General features: G+C 39.3%; 1 protein-coding gene across 1 annotated transcript in view; it reads right to left on the reverse strand.

Moving 5' to 3' along the window:
• The window catches only part of glra1 (glycine receptor, alpha 1), a 114,109-nt gene that overhangs the window by 17,672 nt on the left and 72,342 nt on the right, over positions 1–24,095 (reverse strand). The window contains 5 exon segments of the mRNA XM_054597150.1: positions 170–316; positions 5,847–6,061; positions 17,765–17,902; positions 19,140–19,222; positions 23,601–23,824. Of these exon segments, the coding sequence (XP_054453125.1) occupies positions 170–316; positions 5,847–6,061; positions 17,765–17,902; positions 19,140–19,222; positions 23,601–23,824 (807 nt within the window).

Below are 24,095 nucleotides of genomic sequence, written 5' to 3' on the forward strand. Positions count from 1 at the left end.
AGAATCACCTTCGTCTCATTTATAACGCCTCACTCTTCAATTCAGCTGATATCTCTGTCGAAGGAGCGGGACGCAATAAAACAAAACACAGAACTGGTGGACAGATAAAGAAGAAAAAAATGTAAATGTGAATGTTTGACTGTATCCCAGACGTGACGGATGTACTCACCTTCGTGTGTCGTCGCCTCCGTCTGAAGCGCAGCAGCTCCTTGTGTTGGCGGGCGATGAAGTTGACGGCGGCGTACTCCAGCAGGGCGGAGAACACGAACAGCAGACACACGGCCATCCAGATATCGATGGCTTTTACGTAGGACACCTGTGGAGGAGGGGAGGAGGTGTGAGAGGGGTCTGGGTCGACTCCATCAACGAAAGTTATGATGCCTTAAAGTTTTAAAGTTTCCAGCTGCAGACTCTACTGATAGTTTCTTCACATTTTGAGCCCTAAAAAGTATTTTCTTTAACATTTATTACGCTTATTGACTTGCTTGTACCCTGGAGTCTTTGTGCTTTCTCGCTTCGCAGGCTTGTAATTTGTGATTCTGGGCTATACAAAATAAACTGAATTGAAATTTATTTGCTCTCAATCCTCAAATGAATAATTTCTGCTTTTGATCTTGAAAAATGTGAATTAAAAATATAGAGATAACACAACCTCATCGATGATTCTTTCTTAGTCCTAGATTAAAATCAAATCGTATTAGATCAAAGTGAGTCTGCAGAAAAATATTTTCAGTCAAAAAACTACTTTTAAAGATGGAAACATATATATTGAGCATGCATATTAGTAATTTACTTAATATACTAATTTAAGTGAATAATTGATATCCAAACTTTTCCATGGCTCTACAGTCTCATTGTCACCCATTGGTTTCTGGACTACGGTTTTAAATTCCTCGAGTTTGGTATTTCTATCGTCGCCATCTTGTTTTTTTTGCAACTAGAAATCTAAAGGCTGAATTATAATAATTATTAGGCAACCAAAATGTTAATTATATTGCACAAAGTGAAAACACACTGTGAAAGGGTTACATTTGTAAAACAAAAACACAAACAACTCCATGACCTGTCAATCAGTGTGTAGCCCCGCCCTAAAGCATCCCCTGCTTTATGGTCTGTTTGACTCTAAATGGAGCATCATTTACTAAATGAACATCATGCTGTATTGAAGAAGACTTGAAACTAGAGATTGAGACCATAAACTCATGTTTACAATGTTTACTGAGGGAATAAATCAAGAGAGAAGTAGAGTCATTTTCTCATAGACTTCTATACAACCAGAGGAGTCGCCCCCTGATGGACAGGAGAGAGAATGCAAGTTAAGACACTTAAAGGCCTGGAGTCAGACGTTAAACCACTATTGGTGAGGGAAACTCTAAAGTAGATTGAATGGATTAGACAGACAGCCAGACGGAGAAACAAAACGATAGAATCAGCACATAAAACCAGTCGACTGTCAGCAGCTTCTAGGTACGGACAGAGTAAGAGCTGTCCTGATAATAAGAGCTAAATGGAGTCTGGTTGGATCATTGTCTGATTGCTATCTGCCCGCCAAGTGTCATTATTCAAGAGCGTTCACGCCGGCCTGTCATAACAACTGAGAGGGAGATCCTCGGTTCTGACACACGGAGCAGAGAAAACCCACAATCAGCCGCTTAAAACCCAATTAAACTCTGACTCTGGATCACTCTCACAAAACACACAGCAGTGCTGATCGTCGCCGCTCTGCCTCCCTGGGATTCATGCTCGTTCACGCCGAGTATGATGCTCATTTATCCCCCCCCCCCCCCATCCACCCAACCCCCCCATCAGAGCTGCTGAGGCCTAAACGGTCAACTGGTTCACTTGGGTTGATGGTCATCCAGGCAGAGAGAGAGAGAGAGAGAGACAGAAGAACTGAAAAAAAATACATGAAATGGATATTAAAGCTATTTAACAATCCCCTCTTCCTTTGTGTGAAGAGTTAAGAATGAGCACCCTCAAACACAAAATGGCTTTTTATTTTTGCACACAGAAAAAGACCCTATCTTCCTTTTTTCTGCAAGAAATTGAATTTTTTGGGGAGATGCATAAACCAGGGCTGCATGCTTTAAGACGTCACCAGGTATTATTTCACTTTGCATTCTGTATGTGTTGCTTTACTATGTTATTTCACAGTTGTTTGGATGGAAATTACCTCAATATAATAGGACTAAAAGCAGATGAGGAAACAAGGCAGCAACATTTCCGTGAAGCAATTCTAAAATATGTGTAAAAGCCCTTTAAATGTCCCTTTTTCCTGCCTGAAAAACCTTCACTCTCATTCTCTGAAAGATGGTTGAAAGGCATTCTGGGAAAGTAAACCACTAAGTGAAGTAAACGAAGTAGATGCAGGAGAGAGTGGGTACAACTAATTGCTGGACATCATGTCTCTAATCAGTTTATTTCCTGTTGTCCTTTTAGTTTCTACTGCTAATTACAGATTGTCCTTTTAGTTTCTACTATAATTACAGCTATATATATATATATATATATATCTTCCTGTAGAAATGTTTAAGCTGAAAGAAGCCTTTTTATTTATTTTGGTGGTTATTTACAATTTTTCTTTAGTACTCAAAAGATCTTTAAAGTCAAAGATGAAGAAGAAAAAAGCCTCAGAATGACATTGTTGTTTGTTTGTTTGAATAATGTGTATTACAAGCAGCCTTAATATGTTTGATTTTTGAGTTTGGGTACATCTTAAAAAGAATGATTAATAGATAAAAATTCAAATGAGATGAAGGACAATTGTGCATTGAATTATTAAATTATAAACTCTGAAGGTGGACTGAAGCCAAAACAAACTACATCCTGGCCGGCCAGACTCGTCCTGGTCCCGTTTGAGTCTGAGAGCTTCTGACAGACAAACTGACCGGCGGCGGCGGCGGCGGCGTCCTGAGTGGCGGCGTCTTAGGTGGCGTCACTGAACTCACGCTTCACAGAACAATGTTCAGAGGAGGAGAACACAGCGGCCAGAGAGCCAGGGAGGCTTTTATTTAGAAGGATGAAGCCCATTAACCTATATTCATCATATAGCCTCCATATATATCCGTACACTACATGACATATGTGTCACGCTATGTTCATCACTTGTACACCTCTGACTGTGTTACTTAACAAAGCTACATCCTCTTTATTTAAATAATTATTCTGTCTGTATATATAATATTTCAGTTATTGTGGATTCTTTACTGTTTTTATTGCTTATTTGCTATTTATAATACTTATTTTTGATCTTGTTTTTGTGTCTCTTGTTTGCACTTTACCCTATGCTGCTGTAATCCTGTAAATTTCCCTGCTGCAGGACTAATAAAGGATTATTTTATTTTATCTTATCTTATATAATATTTTAGTTATTGTGGATTTATATTTTTTACTTATTAATATTCTTTACTGTGTTATTACTTATTTATAATATTTGTTGATCTTGTTTTTTTACTATGTCTCTTGTTTTGCACTATCCTCTCTGCTGCTGACTAATAAAGGATTATCTTATCTTATTCTATAAATTAGCCTTTGTGGCGTTCACCAGCGAACAGAAGTATATCATTATGATATATTTTACTTTTATTTACATTTCTCCCTCTCATTAGACAACAATCTTCTGCCAGAGTCCTTATCAGTATTTCTATTTATCTACGATTATCTTAAGAGCGACAGTGTATTAGTTGACTACTAGTTTAATATCAATTGTCAACATTTTGTTCAGTAATTTAATTGAATGAATGTTGTTATCCATCTTAAATTGTATGTAAAGGTCTTAAAGGGACAGTGTGTAGGATCTGGCCTTCAAGTTCATTTTTACCATGAAATCAGATTTAATTCTAAATATCCATTAAATTCTGCTACATTAAAAAAGGTAGGCTTTTCTACAGAATGGGACGTTACTGGGTGTCTGTGTTTTTGGCTTCAGGTGTGTAGCACCCATACATTGCTCAAAAGTCTCTCTCTAGAGTCAGTGTTTGGTTTGTCCGTTCTGGGCCACTGTAGAAACATGGAGGGTTCAACTTGCAGACAGATTTGAACTGAATATAAAAACTAATAAATGCTGTACCAACAAAAAGCCCATAAAAACAGTAATGGCATGCATTGCCTGTGATATGTATGTTATTACACAATCACAACGTGTGCCTTAGTGTCCATTTTTCTCTTTCTTTATATTGTTTATTTATGCATTTTATTTATATTTTTCATGCTTTTATTTCTGTCCATTATTCTCATCCTCTGCGGTTGTCCCCATGGCATGTTAGTTTAAATATATGTATTTTGCTGTTTCTTATAGACAATTTGTGCAATTGTTCAATAATCTTTTTTTAAAATACAATATACAAAACATGGCCGACTCTATGAAGAGGACCTGCTCTCTATGTAGGTATGAGGGGCTAATTCTAAGCTAACGAAAAGACAACGATTCTTAGTTTTAGGTGACTATACCATGATGTAAACATAGGTATGAATGTAGCACACTGTCCCTTTAAATATACCATGAATTCATACATTTCTAATGGTCATTTTATATAGATTAGACTAGAAAACATTTTACATTGAGGCACATGTTAGATGACATGTTGAATCCCAATCATGTGTGAAGGAGACTACATCTATCTGTCGGAGTCAAATGAGGCGTCCTAGACACAGAATCTGTTGTATTTTTATTCTGACAAACCATCTGCATGGGTTGTCTGAAGGACCAGAACCATTGTCAGACTGACATTGTGTCATTTAGTTGCTTTCAAACCTCATTAAAGGTGTAATTGTGTCGCAGAAGTGTGAAAACATTGAAATCTCTCCTCTCCTTCTTCATCTCCTTACTTACCTCCTTCCCTCATCACCTAGCCTGACACGGTGCATCCCTCCCATGTGGCGTGTGACACGAGCCGTGTGTTTATGTGTGTGTGCGTCTACTATCAATCACACACACACACACACACACACACACAGATGTACATGTGTGTGTGTGTTTTAGCAGTATGCCCACCTAAGCTCAGCTGTGCTGTGTGATCATAACTGCAACAGCTGAACTGCAGAGGAATCACGGTTCACTTGTTCAATTTTTAGAGCGCATGAAGCACCTAATGTCAACAAACACAGTGTGCGTGTGTGTGTGTGTGTGTGTGTGTGTGTGTGTGTGTGTGTGTGTGTGTGTGTGTGTGTGTGTGTGTGTGTGTGTGTGTGTGTGTTGGGGATTACAGCTTCCCTGGACATAATTATACAATCCTGGCTCACGCAAAGTCTGACCGTTTTTTTTTTTTTTTTTCCCTTTAATCTGAAAATCCCTCACAGGAAAAGATTTCTCTCGGTTTTTAAAAAGTAATTTTTCACATCTTTGTTTCTTTGAACTTCCTCTGTTTTTATGTGTGTGTCTTTTTTCAATCTTTCCCTCCATTTTTTTCTGTCATCCTTCATTTCTGTGTTCCTCTTTCCTACCATTTCCCTTTTTTTAAAAACTAAAACAAGTCCAGGAAAAGGACATTTTCTATTTTCCCCTCCCTTCTTACTTCTCCGTCTCTTCATCCATCTTTCCCTCTAGCCAGGAGACAATTAGCCTAGCTTAGCATAAAGACTCGCAAGGGGGGGTAGCAAAGAAAAACATCTTCCAACACCTTTAAAGCTCACTATTTACCTTGTTTGTTAACAGTGGAAACGCAGTAATAAACAAAATATATATATTGGATTTTAGTAGGAAATCGCAGTGAGTCTTGTCAGAAACACTTAAAAAATAAATAAATAAAGAGTCAGGACATGTAAATTCTTGTCCAGCAGCAGCGGATGAGATCCTTGGTTTCATTCCAAAAGCTGGTGAGTGAAAGGTGCGTTTGATTCGTCCTCACCTTGGGCAGGGAGGCTCTGGAACCGGAGCTCTGCGTGGTCATGGTCAGCACGGTGGTGATGCCCAGACCGACCCGGGCGGGCGCGGCGTCCATGTTGATCCAGAAGGAAACCCAGGACAGGATGACGATGAGCAGCGAGGGGATGTACATCTGGATCAGGTAGTAGCCCATCTGACGCTCCAGGTGGAAACGAGCCTCGATGCAGGTGAATTTACCTGTGTGGGGGGGCGGGGACAAGGAAGAAGATTGGTGTCATTAAAAGTGAGGAAGATGTTTGTGGAAGATGAGAGGAAGTAGAATAGACGGAAAGAAAGAGCGAGAGATCTATTGAAAGTTTAAGTATTTGTACTTAATTAGTGTTAAGGAAAGAGAAAATAGACTTAATCGTCATACAACAGTTCATATGATATCATAAAGAAAAGTTACTCTGCTTTTTATATACATTTTCCTACAAAAGCCAGCAACACGTGTCAATTAATACGAGTTACATACATACAGTCTTTTCAAAATAAACTTCTGTCCTCACAGGAAACAACTTAGATAGGTTTAGGAAAAGATCACTGTATGGGTTAAAATAACGACAAAGTGCCGTTAATGAAATAATCAAGAGACGTGACAAAAACATCAACATTGACTTCTCGTTTCACATGAGTAACAAACGTTTGCCATCTTTATACTTCCTGGTTTTCATTGTGGATAATTGACGAAATAACTTTGTGGGAAATCTACTTATTATGGAGCATTACTACTATTAATATGACTAATCTCACACCTGGTTAGCACAACGCCTCTTGTCTCAATAGCTTTCAAAAAAGGTACACACACACACACACACACACACACACACACACACACACACACACACACACACACACACACACACACACACACACACACACACACACACACACACACACACACACACATACAGTCACTTCCCCTTCAGGCTTCAGATACAGATCACTTCCATTTAAAACCAATACGCCGTGTCAAGCTTCATTCCTACATCTATCAGACTCATTAAAGCTGAGTTAACTTTGGTGCTTGACCCTTTTTTATTATTTATCTAAGCACACTGAACCCCATTGGTGGATCTTAAACTGTTTTAAGCTGCACTGTATGTCGTCGTTTGTATAAATGAAGTTCCAAATATGAGTTATTATGAATTGTAGCTCTGTTTGCAGACTTGATGTACAGCAGAGCAGGAACATTAAGAAGTGAGAGCTAATGGAACTAAGCTAACCCTGAGGTGAGACGGGACCTTAGCTCTCAGTTTAAATGACATAATACACAAATTAAGACGATTTTATAATGATTAATTAATTACAACAAATGCTTGCAGGCAATTTTTTAGAAAGAGCGTTAATGAAATGACAGACAGAGGAGGTGGGATACATTCTGAGCATTAAAGATTTATTTATAAAAAAGTTAAAAGTATATCAGGGTCCACAATGAGAAGAAAACCTTTTTTATTATGATGTGTTTAAATCTATTCAGATTTTAAAAGGAAAAGAATGATTTGCATACTCCGAAAAGGTTATTACTTTATAACGAGATGGCTCATGATACTTACAGCTTCAAAAGATATTTTTACTACTTATACATTCATGGAGCCAATCTTTTTGTCTCAGTCGGTATCTCTTTAGGAAATGAACTGAATGTTCAGCCCAAGAGGTTGATTCCAGGAAAAAAAGGAAATAATAATAACGCTGGTCACCGTTTAAACTCTGCTCTAAAGCTAAATGTCTTTTTGTCAGTTTCCCCCGAGGAGGTGCAGCTTCATTAACACTGAAGAGTTCCTGAATTCTCTATTATCTGACAGTCATGTCTCCAGGAAAAAAAAAAACAGGTGGAGCTGATGAGACAGAGGTTTACATAAAAAAGAGTGATCCGGAGAGAGAGAGAGATGGGAAGAAAGTGAGAAAAGAGGGATTAGAGGAGGGAGACGTTGTTGGACTGGCAGTGAAAAGGAGGATGAGCCGGAGGGGGGAAAATAACGGGAATGACGACGAGGGTGACAGCTTTTCAGACAAAATGTCATCTTCTCTTCAGCTCCCGCACTAAGCCACAGTGTAAATCACCAGCGGGAAATCAGAGAGACACAAATGCTCGGCTTTGCAGAATATCAAATGAAACCAAACAAGGTAAATACTGGAACACAAACACAGCAGGTGGTTTTGGGTTTCTGCTGCCGGGTACTTGTTGCGGTGACAGACGAGAGAGGTGGTTCAGAGGAGCATGTGGGAAGATGACACCACAGAATATGGTGTAAGTTATTGCCTCTTCCTCCATCATAAAACAGAGAATATGTCTGTGTGGTGCAGATAAATTATTCAAGCCACTATGAGCAAAAGTTTTATATGTAAAATTATACTGCTGGCATAAGTTTTCATCTTTCAAACTAGACAACCTCAGTAAAAAATGTCGACACATTCAGTGTCGTATTAACAAAGAATGGATTGCGGTTGCTGATGGCAACCAGGCAGCAACCTCCGAGTCTGAGAAGTGAAGTCAAAGCTTCACGTCTTAAAGCTGCATTCTCTCTCCTGTCCACCAGGGGGCGACTCCTCTGGTTGTATAGAAGTCTATGAGAAAATGACTCTACTTCTCTCTTGATTTATTCCCTCAGTAAACATTGTAAACATGAGTTTATGGTCTCAATCTCTAGTTTCAAGTCTTCTTCAATACAGCATGATGTTCATTTAGTAAATGATGCTCCATTTAGAGTCAAACAGACCATAAAGCAGGGGATGCTTTAGGGCGGGGCTACACACTGATTGACAGGTTTTGTGTTTTTAACCCTTTAAAGTGTGTTTTTACTTCATGGAAGTCAATTGTAATATTTTGGTCGCTTTAAATTATCTTGGTTGGACTTGGCTCCACCCTCTCATCTCACTTCTTGTTGCAAAAAAATTTAAAAAGATGACGACAGCTAAAAAACTAGATGCTGATTGTCAAAACCCAAGATGGCAACAGCCAGTGCTTCAGTTAGCAACAGCTGTCTGAAGACTGTAATAGTTTCACTCTAACTGCGTGTGACTTTTGGCACCGATCTTTGTGAAATGGAGTTTTTGAAACAAGGTTCTTATGCATAAAAGAAAGGGACACTTTTTTGCCAAATGTTTGCTTGTTACATAATTTAAAGATGTAGCTCAAGAGCATTTCACACTTTGTGATGCTTTGAGAATCACCGTTTCTTTTTGTTTTATTATTGAAGGTTTAGCGACTCCTAAAGCTGCACAATCCTTTTGTGAATCCTTCCCACAGTCAGTTTTAACATGACATTATATTCTGCTTATAGTAGTATTACGCTAATTCCGTACAGATTAAGCCTGAACAGAGATACTTAACTGTAGTAAAATGGAGCCGAGGATTGATGAGGTCTGTCATGTCAGCAGAACACTAGAAGACTTAAAATAAGTCTCAAAAAACTAGATTCTAATGGTAAATGGCTGAATTTATGTAGTATTTTTTATCTTTGACATATTCAAACTGTTGCATCACATGCACATTTGTCAGGATTCTTCTAAAAGCATGAGGCAGGTTTGACATAATCATTAAGTTGCTACCGTCAAACCTTGACATAACGTGCACTGACAGTCCGTTTCTTTATAAGACACACCTCGTCATCGTCAGGCTCATAGTCTACACCGACATGATGTCGTTTTTACAGCTTTAATAAACCCTAAACTCTAACATCTTTAAATCCTTAAAAGCTGGAAAACATGGGGGTGTTTAACTGGAACGGTTACTCCAGCGCTCTATCAGGGCTTCAGGATCAGCTTTCTTTTTTTCAAGCTCCTGTTTTCCAAAGGTCAAGAATACAGACTCTGCTCTGTTAAAATGTAAAAAACAACAACTCACAGGGAGCAAGTATTTACAACCACCTCACCAGATAATGACATCGTCCCTCTCTCTAATATATCTCACAAATAAACGGCACGATAAAAGCCTTTGTGAGGAAGACAAGAAGACGAGGAGAAGCTCGTTTACAAATCCTCACGCTGTGCATGAACAGAAAAACCGTCGCACTATTTCACCTCATTGCGGATACATTAGTCTTACACTCATTTTTCAGAAGATTTAGGAATCAAATAAATCACTTTGAACCTGTGTTTTTAAATTTGATTTCAGCGCGTAACTTGGATTAATTGCTTTCTACTGCGAGTGTGCTGCACACAAACTGCGTAGCTGCAGTGGAGAGTCTGGGTGATGTGCAGCCGCCTCTTGTAGTCGGCCAGAAGCAGCGTTCGTCCTTGTGTGGCGGTAGAAGGGAGAGGAACAGGGATGTTTACGCTCGCAGCATGGAGACAGATTAGGAGGAATGTGGTCCACCGCCTTCTCCTATAATCTCTCTATGCTCCTGCTTCAATGCAGTATGGATCTTCCACAAGAGCCCACCTTCTTAATGCTTTTGTTGCTCACACCTTCTTTGATCATTTATAAAAAACAATGGAATGTATATATCCAACATGTTGGAAAAGGCTCCTAAATGTTACCAATGTTGGAAAAAAATGGAGGCTCCATCTACCTATATAAACTGTGCTATTTACATTTCACAGCCTCTCCTCTCTGCTCTGTGTTAGCAGCCTGCAGTTCAGCCAAAATTTCACAGCATTTTTGTCAGGTGAATATATATCAGATGAATCAATCCTGGCTTCCTAGTTGCGCTGAAGAGCTCAGAATTTAATGTTATTTACAGGATCTCGTTAAAGCAAACGGTTTATTTGTGGAGGGAATTTCCACGAGACATGCAGAATAAAATGTTTTGGATGAAATATCACAATTTTAAGCTTTCGTTTTGGCTGCTTTTGTCACACATGATGTGTTCAATGACCGTCAGAAAGATTAAAACATGACGTGTTTTACAGCTTCTGGCTTTGTTAAAGGGTGTAGTTTTATGAAAATGTTTAAAGAAAACATGCTTTTCAATCCAGGCAGGATTAAGGGAAGACGATGATGTTATAAATATTCTTGAGACAATGCTGTTCACTCGCTGTACGGTATGTTAAACACACTGTCCGTACAAAAACAATGTAGAAAATCTGCGACACATATAATTAAATTAACACACTGCAGAGTTATTTACATTGCAGATGTGCCTCTTTCTCTTTCTGTAATGTAATGAGCGCGCCGGGGCTCATAATAAAAAAAAAACACAAGACAGCCAGAGAGCAAGATGGCCGTCGATCCATTTAATCAAAGGAGATCAATGGAAGGCAGCCTCATCAATTAGAGTTAACCCTAAACGACTGGAGAGGAGAGGAGGAAATGTGATGTTAGAGCGAGAGGAGAGAGGGATGAGGAGGAGAGAAAGATGTGAGAGGACGGGAGGAGAGAGGGAAGAAAGGCAGGAGGAGGAGGAGGAGGAGGAGGAGGAGGAGGAGGAGGAGGAGGATGAAGAAGAGGAGAGTCGATGGAGCTGGACTTGATTTATAGCTGTGATACACTTCAGAGCTTTTAAGTGCTGTCCATATTTTCCATCTGATAAGAAAATTGAAATTATTCAGCCGGGCCCCTATCTCACTGTGTGTGCATGTGTGATAGTGTGTGTGTGTGTGTGTGTGTGTGTGTGTGTGTGTGTGTGTGTGTGTGTGTGTGTGTGTGTGTGTGTGTGCTGTATTTAATGCTGCACATGCTGCTATCTCTCTCTGACGTGTGCAGAATAGTTTCCACTTGTGTCTATGTGTCTAAGCTTACTATGTGTTGACCATAAAGCAAACACTGCTAACCATCAGTATGACATCATCATCACTGTGTGCGTGTGGACATGCTGGCGTTAGCATTTAGCTAACAGCACCGCCTGTTTCACAGCCTCACAGAGTCGCCAGTGCGGCGGCAGACTCTTTGTTCAGATTCATCAGTCTGACGCCAAAACACTGCGGTTTATAAGAGACGTGATCTTAAAACTCAGTTTAGTGATAATGGAGACAATCTTTTGATCTTTCATCATGATGATCACGAGGTGAAGCTTAGAAATATGTTGAGTCTGGTTCAACGTTGGTTTCAGGGCGTCAACTTATGATTGATAACCTATTAATGCGTCAATTATTACGTTGATTAGTTGATTATTTATCAGATAAAGGAAAGCATATTTACTAGTTCTCTCATTTTTGTTATACTTAATGGTCTCTATTATTGATTTGCCCTTGTTTGAATGTGTTCCTTTCTTTTTGTAAAGCACTTTGAGCTTTACAAAAAACTTGTTCTATAAATCAATATTATTATTAGTTAGCGTCTCTGCCAATTTCTTTTTACTGTCTAGACGGATGAGAACACACGATTACAGGTTTATTTAAAGACCAACATAATGGACAGAAACCTTCCATTCGTTCTCTCTCTGTTGTGTGAACGATCACTGTAGCGGGGCGTTAGCTTTATTAAGCATTAGCTTTAAAAAAAAACCAACTATTCGATGACCAAATTCTTTGCCAACAAATTTCTATAATTGATCTTATCATTTAGTTGATGCGACCTGGTTAGCTTAGCATCAGGGTAAAGGTTTGGATAAATCATGTTGGTGTGAATGTTTCGGCTGAGTGTGTATGTTTGAAGTGTGTTTGAACGCCTCGCGTCCACAAACACACTTTAAACATATCACCTGCCAGAAAACAAAAGCAGCCTGCAATGCAGCAGAAACCGTAATTAGTATTTCAAACAGGGCTTTTTCTTTCTCTGTGTGTGTGTGTGTGTGTTTGGGTGGATGGAGGGATGGAAAGAAATAGAAAAAGACAGCAGTGAGTGGGAGAGACAAAAAGGGGGAGGAGGAGGAGAGAGAGAGAGAGAGAGAGAGAGAGAGAGGGAGAAGAGAGAGAGAGAGAGAGAGGAGAGAGGGAGCAGGTAAACGCTCTCTCTCTCTCCGAGTCACAATCGACTGCAGCTAATAAATCTGAGTAGAAACGACACCTTAATTCCCTCTTAATGCTTGATTGGGAAGCAACGAGGCGTGTGCACACACACACACACACACACACACACACACACACACACACACACACACACACACACACACACACACACACACACACACACACACACACACACACACAGTCACTGAGGAGCAGCACGGCTGGAGAGTAATAAGAGATGAAATGAGAGAGGATAAAAAAAAAGAGAAAATGAGGAAAAGGAGAGAATCGTGTCACACTGAAGAAAAGAAGGAAAAGAATCTCTTCAGAGCGTTTTAGCCTCTTTCAGCTCGTAGGTTTGTTTTAACGGCGTAAAGATATTTACTGTTCAGCCCTGTCTGCAAAAAATCATTATACAGCAAAAACTGCAGTGTGAATTACAGTGCCGGGGAAACGTACTTTAGTTGCCTTAACATAACCAAATACTAGTTTTATTGCCTTAACATAACCAAATACTAGTTTTATTGCCTTAACATAATCAAATACTAGTTTTGTTGCCAAGTACTTTTTTTGCATTTTTGTCTTGTTTTGCTTGTACATGACGTTTATTTTAACTTAACCTAATAAAGTAATTTTGTCACGTTTTTGGTTTAGTCTCAATTTACAACTAAGTGTTTCAAACTGTTTCAAACTGTGACATTGATCCAAGAGAAAATATATTTCCTTTGAAACGTGACTTGGAATGCAGTTGAGTTCAATGGGAACATTATTTTGAAGGAGACAGGGTTGTAGACTTCAGTATTAAACTGACTTTATGCTTCCTAGCAAGAACCAAACAGTAGAAAACGTCCATTTAGTCCATGAGAACCATGTTCTCTAGAATAATACTTAATTTGTCCCAAGTTGATTAAAAGCAATCCAATCAGGACTATGAACCATGAGAGCACAATCATTCACCACTGTGCTGTTTAAACAGGAAATACCATAAAAGGGCATTTACGTGAGATTGACTGAGTTGGATTCAGTGACAGAAAGGAAACAGACTTTATATAACAAAGCAGAGGATTATCACCCCATCGTCTCAGTGTGTGTGTGTGTGTGTGTGTGTGTGTGTGTGTGTGTGTGTGTGTGTGTGTGTGTGTGTGTGTGTGTGTGTGTGTGTGTGTGTGGCGGTGCTGAGTCGTGTCAAGGCTTTTCGTCTGGAGGTGGATCGTTCATCTCCTCAGCGGCGACAGCAGACGTCAACCTCTGTGTGAGTGATGGCTCAGAATCTGAACTAATCAGCACACACACACACACACACACACACACACACACACACACACACACACACACACACACACACACACACACACACACACACACACACACACACACACACACACACACACACACAGACTGTGACCAGTGCTTTGGTGTTTTGGAGACGGATCTTACTGCGACATGTCATTTTTCTATTTTTGTGGAAGAATAATTCCTTGAAAGTTTCTTTTGTTTTTGAGGTTTTATTGATTCGGAAACTTGCATCAAAGTTTTTATAGAGAATAATAAACATTTAAATGACATCTGTTTAGGATTTAACATTCCTGGTTTATGTTCAACCTCAGAATGAAGCACTATTTTGAGAGCATCTTCCTTCTGAATCTGGGTTTCCTGTTTAGTGTTGAGTGTTTTCTGAAGGCGTATCAGGGTTAAGCCGGAGATTTACTTGCTCCTAACTGCATGTTTGCGTGTGCATGACGGCGGCCTTGTGTATCCTGCGTCTGCTTGAAAAGTCGCTTGTATACATCCTCATGAATTAACACATTGTGTTAGACAACATGGGGTTAAGAAGCAATATATCTCTGGCCTTAGTGTAATAAAAAGCTGAGGTTTTGAGAATAATTTCACTATATTTTGAGAAGGAAATCAGAATGTTTTTTTTAGGACAAATCTCAGAATAAAAGCATACTATTTTAATAATGTTGCTATCTTATCATGTCATAAAGCCTCATAAAAATGTCAATCTTTTTCTTAAGCAAAACCTAATTCGGGAAATCTCCGGCATCAGCCTCAAGTTCTTTACTCTTTAATAGGCAATTTGAAAATTGCCTATTAAATATTTTTCACTAACACTACTGACATATTTTGAAAGGCGTTTTCACGAATTGATTTGCATGTCTGCTGTGCATATTCATAATTTGTGACCCAAAAATGAGCATTTAGTTAAAACTGTGACACTTCATTTCTCTTTGGAACCCAAATTACATAAAACTTCTCATTATCTCAGTTTGTCACAGTGTCTTTCTGCAGCTAAATATTTAATTAAATTATAATATCCCTCCCAAACATAAACAGTCTTTTCTATTTCAGGCAGCCACCTACTCAGGCTGAATTATATACCTGTATATATTTTTAGATTCATATATTTTGTGCTTTCTCTGGAGTGTAAGAATCGTGGACCGCCGATGTGGATTGGACAGATGGTTTTCATCCACACTCGGAGGACCTGAAGGGAGAAACAGAGCGTGGTGTCCTCCCCCGTCCTCCCCCGACCTATGTTAGATTCTCATCGCTTGTTTCTTTTCTGATTTCTGCTGCTCTCATTTATTTCTGTTGTTCTTCAGCTTCCTTCTCACATGACTAATACAATCCTTTCCTTCCCGTTCAATTCTTTGATTCATATTTCTTATTTTTTCTTTTTGCTATTCTCACCACCTTTATTTTGAAGGCTTCTTTACTTCCTGTCCTGCCTTCTCTTTTGTCTCCAATCTTTTATCGATTGCCTTTTTACCCCATTCTCTTTTTTTAGTTTTGTTCTTATTCTCATTTTCTCATCTCCCGACCTTTACTTTTGTCTCTTCTATCGTGCTTTTCCCCCTTTACATCTCTTATTTTGCTGTTCCTTGTCTTCCAGGAAAGGTTTCCTAAAAATGACATTCCCAGACAACGAAACTACATTTGCAATGCTTTGAGGAAAAAGTATATAATTCCCAAATTACAATTGTTTTTCATGTCCCATCAGCTGTAAGTGTAACGTTAAACATTTGACATGACATTCATACACTTCAGTTATGTAACTGAAGTACTTAATTTAAGCGAAAACATTTGTTTTTTTAGCTTTTAACAACGTTAGTCACTAAGTTAGTCCTAAAATGTCAGTTATATTATTCACATTTTTTGTATGAATATGTACACGTATAAAATTTTGAATCGTTATTTTTGAGTTTGTATCTGAAACAAACTTTGCAGCTCACAGTTTTTATTTTTTTTCCTTCTCTCTGAGTCACACTCAAAGTTTCATGACACTGAAAGTGAAGAATGAAATATTTGGGGAATATTTTCCGTTTCAGTGCAGTATTCCTTCAAATAAAAATGAAGTTCTGTCTCTGACTCATGCAGCGTTTCAGCAGAGTCTCCGTCTCTACATTTCAAAGAATATGTGATTCTGGATTTAGATCTATTCACCGTCATTAGACGGATACATCCCCCTCTTCTCTTTGCTTTAAGTCCTGCTTTACTTTATCTCTCCTAACCTCCTCTACATGTATCTCTTCTCTCTTTCTCTCTTTCTTATCTTTCCTTCTACAATGTTAATCCTGGAGGGAAAAAGAAAGTAAATAGAAATGAGGGAGAGAAACAGGAGTATTGCTTGATGGGAAAAGAAAGAGGAAAGTGTCGACACGGATGACGAAATGAGAATGATGGAAAGAGAGACAGTGTTAAGGGCAGACAAAAAGAAAGACGGAGGTTGGTGTGTTTATATTGTTTGTTTTTTTCCCCCATTGTAGACAAATTCTCATGTCAACAACATACATACTACATACTTGTCTGTGTTTCACATCAAAATGAAGCAAACTGTGCAGTATAAACAGAGCAGTTAACTCACCACATTCACACAACATACTCCTCTCTCTGCAACACATATCAAGCGCACCCTTCTGATTATGGCCGTGTACTTTATGCTGACAGTGCTGCTGCTGTCTCTGCTGCCATTTTAAGACCTCCACCTCCACACCAGCATCCACCTGTCAGCTCTGAGTCTACTTTACTGTAAGGAGGAAGTTACTAATGTAACTCTGTCGCCGAACTGAGCTCCATGTTTCCTCGTCCGGTACTAGTTATAGTTATTTGTTAGTATTGAGTCTTTGACTCAGAGTACAGCAGACCAGCTAAAAATACAAATGCTGAAATTAGCTTCCAGTCAAGCATACAAATCAACATATATGGAGAATGAAGGTTTCTAAATGAATATCTCCCGGTTCCTTTACAGTCAAGATGGTGGCGAAGATGACAACTGATTTATTCATCTCGTAGAATGCCTAAATTTAATTATTCATAACATACCGGGTATTGAGTTACTTTGCAGACGATCTGATTCAAAATGCGACCAATTTTTTTTCTATGGATGTTAGTTATTGAGCCACGGCAAAGGCCAAAATACGGCAACAGACTAAGGCTTTTTTTTTAGCTGAGACCATTACTGTAAACTTTTGTTACGGAAGCAGTTGTTGATTAGTGCTACTGCTGCCTGCTGGTTAAGAGTGGTGAGGAGTCAGCAGTCGAGGATTCAGAAAACAATAAAACAATAGAATATGTTTAAAAATTGTTTTTGAATCACTGCAACAACGAGAGGTCTTTGAGTGTCATAAATAAGCACAAAAATATAATATGACGGGTCCAGTAGTATGCCAGATTAAGTGTGGACAGACAGACAGATACACGCACACACGACAAAACGCACCATCTCCACCCATGTGTAAATATTTACTGAAAAAACTATTGAGCAATTCTCGGAGATAAGCCCTCATGATGTCAACAACTGGACTAGCCAAACTTAAATAACTCCTACACATCTTTATTTTCCATGTAAAAAAACCCACACAGTTCTTCATCAGAAAATGACAGACTGCCAAAGTAAAGTGTTCCCAAATGATCACTGCAGTGGCAGATTCTTTCACTTGTTTTGACTCCATAAGAGACTAAATCCTCCTGATAAGATGGAAACTGTAATAGTGTAGAAAGCCAAGCCGACAGACAACAGACGGATAGAAAAAGAGGTAAATAATCAGCCAAAGTTCGCCCACTCACCTGTGTTGTAGTGCTTGGTGCAGTAGCGCAGGTCCTTCTCCTCTTTGAGTATGAACTGAGGTAGCGTCAGGCCGTCAGCCACCTGCACAGCTCCCTTCTCGTCCCACTCGAATATGAGGTCGTTCATGGTGTATCCGACTGGAGGAGAGAGAGGAGCAGGAGGTCAGACGGCTTTCACCGCGGCGTGGGTCGCTTGTGTTATTCTAAGATGATTCTGTCTCTGGGGTGGAGGGTCAATCAGTGAGAGGTTCAGCCCCCCCGCAGGGTTTTAGTGGTTTAAGGACCAGTTCAACACCAGCGGAAAAGTCTGTTATCTGCCCAACCGTGTCATGATGTTAGCATCCACAGCTTTAGGACCTTTACAGTGATCATTTACATCACCAGCAGTTAAATGTTCAAAGCAGTATACTTATTGTACAATAAAGACTATGATTTGTCATGACTCTGGTTTGGAAGCTTGTCATGCTTAAAGATCAGTTTGAGAAGTTAAGGAAGGAAATAACGGAATAAGCAAGAAAGAAATGGAGGAAAGTTGGAGGGAAAGTAGGAATATGAGAAGGAACAAAGGCGAGAAAGAAAGTATGAAGAAATCAAGAAAGTATGAAGAAAGAAAACAAAATGAAATGCAGAAAGCAGGGAGAAAACAAGTGATCAATTTATTTTCCCGTAGTTTTGTTAAATACCTGCCATACTCAAGCATGGTTATTTTACCTAACAAATATACTTATTTGAACAGAAACCATGTGGTTTCCTTGACCTATTCAAGCAGTTTTGTTGTGCAAGTAAACCTAAAAACTAATTGAACCATGTTGGGAATTGATTTCAAAAAGACACTATTCATGTAATGAGCATGTTCCTGATGTGCTGAGCGTCATAGGTGAATGTAGATCACCAATCAAGCGTCAGTATTTGAAGAGTTGGGAGTGAGAACATGTTATCTAGTCTACCTGACTCATTGATCTTTTATCTGAGCTTTGTGAAAGTCAGGACCTATGTCTCAGAAACATCAGCAGTCTAACTGTGTGCTGTGTGTTGATGAACCCACGTGGTGCTGAAGCAGCAGACCAATTTGTAATTGCAAATCAGAATCAACAGAGTCGTTCATGTGGCGGTTTCAGAAACGTTATCGCCTGCTGACTGAAGCACCAGTGAGTATCGTATTGTTCCTTCTCTCTTTGATGACCCTCGAACTACAGAGCTCTTTGAACCTCCTGTTTCTGAGATTCCTCTCATGTCTGTTCAGAGAAAGAAAGGCCACAGAGAAATCTATATCATATCTGTGTGTGTGTGTGTGTGTGTGTGTGTGTGTGTGTGTGTGTGTGTGTGTGTGTGTGTGTGTGTGTGTGTGTGTGTGTGTGTGTGTGTGATGACTCACAGCTCTCCAGCTGCATGATGCAGGTCTGGACGTCCATAGGGAAGTTCTTCAGATCCATGGGACAGGCCAGGATCAGTGTTATTCTGCAAACACACACACACACACACACACACACACACACACACACACACACACACACACACACACACACACACACACACACACACACACACACACACACACACACACACACACACACACACACACATTTAGCATCACTTAAGAGGATTATCCAGAGCTGTATCGGTGTGACTCAACCAGACCACCTCACTGAACGGTTGCAGATCCTAGAGTGTTTGAAACTGATAGGAATTAATACAATTATTTCTGTAGGGATAAAAAACAAAACAAAACAAACAAACAAACAATTGTAGCCTCTGCTGATATCCAGACTGTAAAAAGTGCAACAATAGCTTAAATTAATCAATTACTGGCATTCCTGGGAGCCATTAACATTATATAAACATTAAGCTTTATGCTCACACAAAAAGCATTTCAGAAGATTAAAGAGTTTAATTACCCTGCTCGGAAAAGAAGAAGTAAACATCACAGATAAGAGGGGGGGGAAGTAAAACTAATTAAATAATACGCACAACTTGATAAAAGTGGAATCCAAATGATGTTTACTTGCTTTCCCAAAGAGGTGATTTGATAAAGAAAAACATTTGAGTTGCACTTAAAAAATTTACAATTAATTGTAAATACAATTCAAAGTCAATCCCACAAACAACGTCCTGCCTCCACCAATACTCAATACAACACCAAATGTGGATTAATCCGCCGCTGAAAATAGTCCCCAACAAATTGACTTTTTTCTTCTGTTTGAGTAATTTTTGGTAAAAACTTCAGTCACCAACACCACCTGTTTTAGGAAATGACTGAGCCTGCATTAACACTGCCAGCCTCATCTGTTAATCATTTAATAAAAAAGATATTTAATAGATATTGGTCGCTTGAAATGGAGACTTCCTAAAGACTGACTATCAGATGAGGAAACCTGAAGACCATGAGAAGAGGAACGTGACGTTAGAGGTCACAGTTTCCCTATCTTGAATCTTGTTTCATGCAACTGATCCGTGAAACTCAGAAAATGAAAATGTTCGAAGCAGCCAGCTCTGCGTCGTTGTCGTGGCGACACATTAGATTTCTGAGTCTCAGGCACCAAAATTAATTAATGCTGTCACATGGAGTGAATGTATCTCTGCAAAAGTCAACTTCTCTCAGAAATTAATGGAAAAATGTGATAACTGATATGATGCATAACTGAAATGAAAGACTTTCCTTTTGAAATGAGATATCTACATTACTGCTCCACTCCACCCGATAGAACCCAATATCTGCGGATGCCTTTTAGTAATTGTTTATTTCACATTAGGGATGTAATCATCTGTGTTTTCCAAATAAAAGTAATCATTTAGAGATGCTACCAATGATTATTTTAATATCAATCAAACTATTACTTTTCAATTAGTCAATACATTATGTAGTCTGTCAATGTCAATAATAATAATAATAATAATAATAATAATAAACAGCTAAGTTGGTTTTAGCGCTGCAAATTTGTAGATTCTTGAAGCTTTCAACTGAAAATAATTGATAGTTACACTATATCATTATCAATTCAGCATTTTCAAGCCTTTCAATAACTGAAGAAATTTTTGAAAACAATCTCACCACATTTAGTCAATTCAGAAGCTGTTTCTGGAGCTTTCGATCACATCACATGATCTTGAAATTGCTCAGTTGTAGCAAGAAATTAAGAAACTCAGCCTATAAACCAACATCTATGACCAACGATACTTCAAGTCCTCGAAAAAGGAGCAAATTTGAACATTGACAAACTCTGCTGATGAGATTTTGCTGTTTTCAAGGTTAAGAATTACCTTTGAATCACAGAATATTCTTGATTTCAATAATAAAAACATAATTTTCATCATTAGTGCCCTGAACTCCCCTGATGCACTAATTGCTTAATCGTTTGCTTTTGTGATATGTTTTAATCAGGGAGCTCATTATCTGTCTGATGACTTTGAAGGTTATTCTCAGATGGAACAAGTTAATAACTGCTGTCGAGAAAAACCATCATCCATCACCGATGTCATCATAATCTCTACATCACTAAATGTGAAGTTCAAGAGTCTCTAAGAAAACCTAAACTAAAAAAAAAAACGTTTGCAGTTTCTGCAGAATCGGATCTGTCAGCAGGTTGTCATGACGAGCAGGAGGTGATGGTGCTGCACACGCTCCGTCCTCCTGTTCGTCTCTAACAGGACTCCCGCTGCTACAACACACACGTCCAGTCGGCCTGATGTACGAAACTTTGCCGCGTCGGCACATTGTTACTCCCTGACAGGATGCTGAATGTGTATTACACACACGATGTCCCACTTTCTCAGAAGCTAGATTCAGCTCTGTGGTTTCTAAATGCCAAATGCTGACCAAAAGAAAATTAAAATAAAAAGCGTCTTTCTTTGTACTCCAGATGGAGATGAACCTCCGACCCTGCAGGTGATTCTGTGCTTCTGTTCCAACACAAGTTAGATTACATGGGAAATCACACAAGACAGATGCTGAATTATTCATTTTGTTGGACTTTCTGCAAACAAGTAAAGTACCTTTTAATAGGAATAAATCTGCCAGCATCCAATCAGCTAAACATCTGCCAGTGGGGTGAACAAAAATATGACTTGACTCTTTATTACTTCTATTTTTGGGGATGTTTTGGGAGCACAGTTCCCACAAGCTGGAAGTAAAATGTTTCAATGGAGTCATTGACGTAGCTGTGAGACATTTGTTAGACTTTTTACATTTTCTCAAATTGGCAGAATTAAAAGTATGCAGAGCTAGCAGCACTTCCTGTTTGCAGTGGAATCAAAGGTGTGCAGATAATTATCATTACTTTGGAACTGAAGAACGTAAAAACTCAGGCAATTCTTGAGTTATAGAGAGTTAGAGGATTTCTAAGCAGATTTATGGAACTTTGTTCATGATGGACATTGGTGAATCTAAAAAGTTATGACTCCCAAAACATGTAAGATTTTGATGCAAATTGTGTCAATAATGCGCTACGAATCTGAAGTAAAATCATTGCATCTTATTATGTGTATTTTATGTTTAGGTTGTAGAGGCAAAGCACATTAAATTAAAATGTAACCCTCTAAACTAAGGGTCACATATGAGTACTTCATGAGTCCCAATCAGCAGTAAGACATTATTTAAAAGTGTGTTACAAATATATTACAATATCCACTGCAAAAATAATATTAATAATAATAATAATAATAATAATAATAATGATTTGTATGTTGAGTTTGGTTTCTCTGTATTTTAGAGAAAACTGCATTTACTCCAGAAAAAACATGATGCATTTTGTACTAGAATTCTTTAAATTAGAGTATCATAAATGTTCCTTTTGGTATCACGCCCCAGATGCACACATTGAACTCCATAAGAGCTCAGAGTAAACCCTGCATTCACTTTTGAAGAAAAGATTGGAAACATGGGAATCTGATGGTCCAATCTCAGAGAGTTCACTCTCATCTTGGAGGCGACGCGGCCATCGGTCACTGCTCTGCTGTCGAGCGATAAACATCGGAAAAAACAGAGTAAACAACATTTACAAGACCCACTTTCTCCATCTTTCCTTTTGGACATATTAACCCCCCCCCCTGCCGCCTCGCCGCCGAGATCGTTCTGACGTTGTCAAGTTAACAAATGAGAGCAGCAGAAGAGGAGCGCCGGGTTCATCCATTTTTTCTTTTCTTCTGACGATATCTATAAAGGGCCAATCTCACTCCTCCTCCTGCCGGACATGAAGGTGAGAACTGAGGCTGATAACGGATTTGACTCGCTGCCGGAATACTAACAGGCTCAGTAGATTACCATGGCTGCTGCGTCTCCTTTCATTCGCCCCTGAGCAGAGGCAATAAAAGCGAGGAGGAGGAGGAGGCACCGGCAGGCTAAAAGGTTTTGTCGGCTGAAGGCGGCTATAACTCTGAGAGCCTTGAATGGGATGTATAGGAGATACAAAAAAAAGAAAAGCGGCGAGGAAGTGGAGCTCTGGAGGAAATAAAAACCTCCAACTTTGACGCAATAATAGCACTCTGAGGCAGAAGATGAAGGTCTTTGGGTTGCAATAAACAGGAAGTCAGAGCAGTCACCTTCTATCCTCCATCATAGTTTCATAACTGATTGTTTCAATATAACCTCCAGACTTATTAACTTTCTCCTTCCTCTCCAGATGCGACTCTAAACTTTTTCTATTACTGTTAAATCTCTTTTAAATGATCATTGAACAGTTATAGTCCACCAGTATATCGAGGCCCGTGGCGTTTTAAAGCTGCTGAAAGTTAATTCTACCCGTGCACTTTTAATGAAATCGTCTGGATGTGAGCCGGAGACTTTATGGTGTCTCCACGCCGCGGTAATCTCTTTAATAACCAACCTCTTTCCCCCACTCACCGTATGCTGTATAGCACGTTGCCGTTTTTAGAGATGCGCAGCAGCTTGTTGTCCGTGGTGACCTCGTGGAAGTTGGCCCCCTTCTCGTTGGCGAAGAACAAGTCGGGTTTCCAGATGGAGTCCAACATAGAGGGGTCCAGGTCCAGCGAGTCGTCGGGGTACTCGCTGTAGGCCAGCCGAGGGTCGTTCCACTGCTGTCTGAGGAAGATGTTCACTCTGTAGTCCTGAGAGGAGACAGAGAGGACAGACCATGTGAAGGTGTTGGAGAGCTACATCTGTCAGAAACCTGAGACGATCATGAGCAGCATTACAGGGAAGAGCAAACTATGTATTTCTTCACCCACAGGAGCAGGAAACAGACCAGAATGCAGCCAAATGGGCACCCATTATTATGGGTTAAAATAAAATAAAAAGATCTTTCAGCAAGGAGAAGTCAATGTTGATGTATTTGTCACGCAACTTCCGTACTTCAGTAATGCCACTCTCAGGGTTATT

Source organism: Anoplopoma fimbria, chromosome 4 (assembly GCF_027596085.1).
Source record: "Anoplopoma fimbria isolate UVic2021 breed Golden Eagle Sablefish chromosome 4, Afim_UVic_2022, whole genome shotgun sequence".
Classification (NCBI taxonomy): domain Eukaryota; kingdom Metazoa; phylum Chordata; class Actinopteri; order Perciformes; family Anoplopomatidae; genus Anoplopoma; species Anoplopoma fimbria.